The sequence below is a fragment of the Mastomys coucha genome, unplaced genomic scaffold (genome assembly GCF_008632895.1).
Source record: "Mastomys coucha isolate ucsf_1 unplaced genomic scaffold, UCSF_Mcou_1 pScaffold13, whole genome shotgun sequence".
Taxonomy (NCBI): domain Eukaryota; kingdom Metazoa; phylum Chordata; class Mammalia; order Rodentia; family Muridae; genus Mastomys; species Mastomys coucha.
In genome coordinates, this window is record NW_022196895.1 from 79,948,256 (window position 1) to 79,953,832 (window position 5,577).

The 5,577-nt window shown below is 54.8% G+C and overlaps 2 protein-coding genes across 3 annotated transcripts in view; one reads left to right on the top strand and one right to left on the bottom strand.

Annotated features, from left to right (window-relative positions):
• Positions 1-875, bottom strand: part of Tshz1 (teashirt zinc finger homeobox 1) — a 73,920-nt gene extending 73,045 nt beyond the window's left edge. The window contains exon 1 of one of the 2 annotated variants that reach the window (XM_031366180.1): positions 392-875. The gene's annotated coding sequence lies outside the window, so the exon portion shown is untranslated. The other variant, XM_031366179.1, reaches the window with a different exon arrangement.
• A 1,139-nt stretch (positions 876-2,014) lies between these two features.
• Zadh2 (zinc binding alcohol dehydrogenase domain containing 2) overlaps positions 2,015-5,577 on the top strand; it is a 9,576-nt gene continuing 6,013 nt past the window's right edge. The window contains exon 1 of the mRNA XM_031366181.1: positions 2,015-2,739. Within this exon, the coding sequence (XP_031222041.1) occupies positions 2,531-2,739 (209 nt within the window). The 5' untranslated portion in view covers positions 2,015-2,530. The remainder of the gene's footprint in view (positions 2,740-5,577) is intronic.

Consider the following 5,577-nt stretch of genomic DNA (forward strand, 5'->3'; position numbering starts at 1 on the left):
GGGCCGCTCCCGGGCCGCCGGGCTGCGGGCGGAGCGCGCGGGGCCTGGGCGCCGAGCCCGGAGTCATCCCCGGCGCGGGCCGCGGGCGCAGCGGCGGGCGCTCGGAAGGCCGGCCCGCGGCCCGCGCTCCATGCCGCTGGCGCTGTGCTGGGCGGGCGCTGTCCGGGCGCCGCCGGGCGCTCCCGCGCCTTCCTGGGCGAGCCGCGAGTCTCCGCGCGCAACTTTCTCGGCCCCTCTCTGCTGGCGGTGGGGGTCGCGGCGGGCGCTGCTAGTGCGCGGGTCGCAGCTCTCTCATTGTGCGCCAGCGAGGCCGACCGGCTGTCCTTTCCTCCCCGCACTTAGTCTAGGAGGAAGAAAGCAAACAAGACAGGAGTGAAGCCCCTGTACATACATGCGCCGGGGGAGATGTCAGCGCCGCTCCACCTTCCAAACAGTCACAGATCAAACAGTGTCACCCGCCGGAGCGCCACTTCGTGCCCCGCGCTGCCCCCGGGGGGCCTGGCCGCCAGGATCGCCGCTTCTTCCGAGGAGAAATCTAATGCAAACACATTTTGATCGTGGATTTTTGGCCAGTCTTGATCTTCCAACAGGAAAAAAAAATCGAAAAACACACACAAAAAAAACCCACACACACCCTCCAAAAAAAATAAGCCAGCAACAACCCGGAGAGTGTGCACCGAGGGGGTGAAGAACGGACATTCACTGGGTGGGCGAGATGAGCGTGTACTGTCCCCCCCAAACTCCTGGGAGAGAGGAGATGCGCTCTCCCTCTCTCCTCTTTTCAGTGAAATATAACACACATTCGGATCGCAGAGCTTTCAGACAGTCTCAACTGATAGACAGACACATCGAGCTGCTTTCCTGCCTCACTTTTTACTCCTCCTCCTCTCGCCAACGTCACCCTGACAATTACAAATAGGTCTCACACAAACCATACCTGTCAATCTTTTTAATTGCTTTGTTTTCTTTTATTTTTTTTTTCGGAGCTAAACAATATGACACAGAAAAGAAATCTTAATACAGCATAACATAAAAGATTGCACGATGCAGGAAGACATTCAGGGGGCTGTGTTGTAATGCACTGGCTGATCTCGGGCGGAACCCATGCCTAAGTCTAGTTAGGCAGACATCAGTTCCTGCAGATTCTTAAACCTGTTAGTTCCCCTCCCCCGCGTGTACATGCATACACACGCGCCCACGTGGATCTGAACCACTCTTGGGTGAAACACGTCCTACAGTTGAGGGGGAAAAAATACCTGTTTCACTTTTGCACCCTTAGTCTGGGGGTTAGATTTGATTGGTGAGGGACAGTGTGGCTTTTGTATTTCTGCAACTCAGAAGTTAAGTGGAAGACGGGAGATATTTTTAAACTAAAATGAACACCTAAAATATAAAGATGGACTTAGCTCATCACAAAAAAATGTTCGGAAATATTTAATGTTGACCCTATTTAAAAGGGCGAATAATTTGGTTTCATTTGGTCAGTAAACACAATTAGCTAAAAATTGGCACCATAGAAAGCTCTTTCCAGATTCGTGAGAAAACGAAGTCTTCAAAGATCATCACAAAGTCTCCAATTCCGCTGAGCCCCTCAGCGGGCCCCACCTAGAACTTTAAAATGCTTCTACGCTCTGGGAATTCGGCCATCTAGTTCTCTATGTGTGTTCTCTCCCAGTGGGAAAGCTGTAACAGTCTTGTGGAGCTACTTAAAACATCCATGGAAAAACACGAAATCTAGGCCAAGATAAATAAAATGGCTTAGTTCGTGCAACTTGCACGGGACAGACCGAGGAGCACAGGCGCGAGCGGCGCGCTCGGAGCACCGGAGGCCTAGGCCCAGGGCGCGCTGTGCACTGAGCTCCCTTGGCCCGCAGGAAGGCGCTCGTGCGCGTGCACCAGAGCCCGGGCTCCCCGCCCGGCCCAGGCCCTGGCCCCGGCCGTGCCCCGCCGCCCCGGCCGCGCTCGGGGTTGATTCGTACCACCTTGCAAGGAAGTGAACGCTCCGCACGGGAAGGGGAGGCGCCTGCGCCGGCCGCCGGCCGCCTTGCCGCTCGGGAAAGCTTGGGCTACGGCGGCGGCGATCGCCAGGGCGCTGGCCCTTTAGCGTGGCGCCCCCCGCCCCCGGTGGAGGAATCAAATCCCTTAGCTGAGCGTGCGGAGGGTGGGGATATCCGGGGCCTCTCCCGCGCCCGGAGGAAAGGGGAGGGCGGAGGAGAGCCTAGGCCAGCGTGAGCCGAGCCGATTCAAACCAAAACAAAAAGATTAAAGGAGCGGCGGCCGCGGCGGCCGCGGCGGCCGGGCAGGGATCCTGGGGTGGCGCGCCCGGGTTCCGCGGGGGCTGCGGCGCGCCGCGAGGCCGGAGGGCGGGGGCGGGAGCCGAGCTGCGAGGGGAGGGCGGGAGCCTAGGGGAGGGCGCGGGCCGGAGGAGGGGCGGGCCCGCCCGCGCGGAGCCGAGCGGAGCCAAGCGGCCGGGACTAGGCGCGACCCGGCCCAGCGTAGGCGCAGGAGCGGGCGGAGCCGATCGTGGGCAATGCTGAGGCTGGCGGCCGCCGGGGCCCGAGCCATCGTGGACATGTCGTACGCCCGTCACTTCCTGGACTTCCAGGGCTCCGCCATCCCCCGAACCATGCAGAAGCTGGTGGTGACCCGGCTGAGCCCTAACTTCCATGAGGCCGTCACCCTGCGCCGGGACTGCCCAGTGCCGCTCCCCGGGGACGGAGACCTCCTCGTCCGGAACCGGTGAGCCCGGCGCGCGACCCCGTCCCGGTCCCCGGCCCGCGCAGCTGGGCTCCCGGCTGTCCCGGGTCGCCCGCCTGCCCACACTGCGGCGTGCGCTTGGGCGCGCAGCCTGACTTTGCGAGATCCCAGGAAGTTGAACCCGCCGCCATCTGGCGAAGGAGAATGTAATGTGACTTGCTGGTGTGAATACCCGATGCCACCAAACGTCCTCTTATCTGGGGGTTATTTTAATTTGGGATTCTCCCCTCCCCCAGCCGTCCCTCCTCCCCCTCCCGCTCCCTAAATAAAAACGACGGGACCCAGAAAGGAAGGCTCCCCACCCGGCCCACCCGCGCGCACCCACGGTTCCTGCGTTCCATAATTTTTAGTGGAGCAGAAACAGCCTGGACACACACTGCGACGTTTAGGTAAACGTGCTTTGGAGGAAGGGGGCCCATGTTCGGTTTGCTTTTTCCTGTCCCCTCTATCTCGTATTGGTGGAGCTTGTCCTTGGGTGTGTTGGTGTGCACCTCGTCTGCGGGTTGCCAGTGCCATTTGACTGTGCTCTGTCCCCTGAGTGAAAAACGGGGGCGTGCACCGGCAATCGAGCCAAGGTTGGGCGGGGGCATGGCTGCATTTGCCTGAATGCGTTGCAGACATTCGGTTAGCACACTAGTTGTTGCCAAACCTGACTGTTCTACCCCAGGCTTCCCACCTTAATGATTTTCCACATCGCTAATCTTTATTAAGGGGTGAAGCGGACTTCACTGTGCTCTGTCCAGGCCATACCACACCGTGGTCTGCTGGGAGCTTCCTCTCATGCTGGACGGTCAGGGGGGTTTCCTCTGTGCCATTTCACTTGCTGGGTTCTATTCGAAGGTCCCAGCATGGAGTGTTGGAAGTTGGATAAAATTACGGAAGAGGGGAGTTAGTTCTGGTTGTAGCCAAGCGGTAAACTCTATACCAGAAAGTGCCCTAGGTCCCCTGGAAGGGCTAAATGACGAAACTTAGCTACTCAAGTAGCTGTGTGCAAAGATTAGTCCAATCAGTCCAGTTTAAAGGTTCCTGCCAACCTTCCAAAGAAGACTGTAGGAATGAAGAATTCTGTGTGTGAAACTTTTGGAAACCTGTTGGAACCTTAACGTTTGAGTGAGCAGTGGGTGGGATTGAGTGGAGTGCGTGGGTGGAGACTTTCTTAAAGGATGGCGCGTGTATGTCCTTAACACGCTTTGGCCGCGCTTGGAGCAGAGGATTGCTTCATCGTGTGATGAAATGCTGAGGCTGAGGAGAATAAAAATTTGAACCCTGCCCACCTAAAAAGGGCTTGAGCTGCGTTCACGCAGAACATCCAGAGCACACCAGTGATTTGTTAGAAGTGGAGATGAGAATAGACCGGAAAGCTTTCCAAGCAAACTTCATCGGAGATGTAAAGAAAAAAAAAAGAAAGAAAGAAAGAAAAAGCTCCACGCGGGGCTTTCACTTTCTTTTATTGTTGTGATTTATATAGTGTTGACTGTAAACACTAATAAACGCACACAAACTGCTTACATAAAATCCCTCGTTGAAACAGGTGTGAAATGTGGAGGGGGTGCCACCAGGGGACAGGCTGAGAGAAGGTGTGAAGTGGGAGAAGAGTGCGGATGACATCTAGGTGGGACTCCCGCCGGCGGTGGAGGCTGCTCGCTTTGCTGGGTCTGGGGGCCTCTCGCCCTTGAGTTTATTTAACTCTTGGAGATCTCCCCAACTCCTCTCTCCCAAGGCTTATTGGATCTAGCCGGCTCTCTTTCCCCTTCTCCAAAAGTCTCGCAGCAGCACCCCTGGATGGCCCTGGTCATCCTGGTTGGTCTGGAATTGGATGCTTCTTGGATCCCTGAAATCAGATTGCCGGAGAAATTCGCTGTTCGGAATGATTTAAAATCCACGGCTCTATTCTGCTCCCGCGTCTGTCTGGAGTCCCTTTGGCACAAGTGCTTTATAGGAACAACTTGGCCTCTAACTAATACCTTGAATCCACAACAGGAGAAAATGCAGGCGGAATCTCTGCCTCTCCCATTGCTGTTGAGTTATGAAGCTATTCAGCTGTAGGAAGATCCTTTATTCTTATGAACCCTGTCAGTGTTCTTCCCCTCTTTATTTTATTTTAAGGAGCAGAGTTTAATAATTAACCGCAAGTTATAGTTCATTTGAATCCAGGGCCCATTGCATTAAAGTAGTGCTAATTGCATTAAAATTTTATTCAGAGGCTCCTCGGTTTTTAGCATAACAAAATCTCCCCTGGAATGAGTGGAGTAAGCCCAAATTCATTTGTTTTGAAGGGTGTTTGGAGCTTTTAATTGTGCTCAGTCCTCTGACTTTCTTTCAGTGAGCTGTATCCAAACCTCATTCCTGTTAGCAAAATACACATCCCTTCATTCACAAGAAGGGCAGTAGGTACAAGCTAGACGTGGATTCGGGACAGTAAAGTTTACAATGTAGGGAAACATGTGGAGGGTGCACAGAACTCCTCTTGAATCAGTAACTGATGGTCCTTTATCAGCCATTACCTTACTGTCCCATGCCCCCCACCCCAGCCTCCGCTTAGCCCTCGAAAAGAAAGAGAGACAGATACCACTGGTCAAGTCTGCTTGTGTGCTATTTTGGGCTTTTTTGTGAGAGTGACAGATTATTTTTCGTTTCCAAATATTCCTAACGATTTTCTGCTCAAGTGTAAGATAATGCAAAGAGTTTGTAGAAATGGCGGTGAGTGGTGGGGGGAGGGGAGGAGTTGTGATAAACGGTTTGTTGCTCCCGGGAGGGTAAAATATTTCTGCTCACTCTCCAAGCCGAGATATTCCACACACACACCCCAACTACTACAAC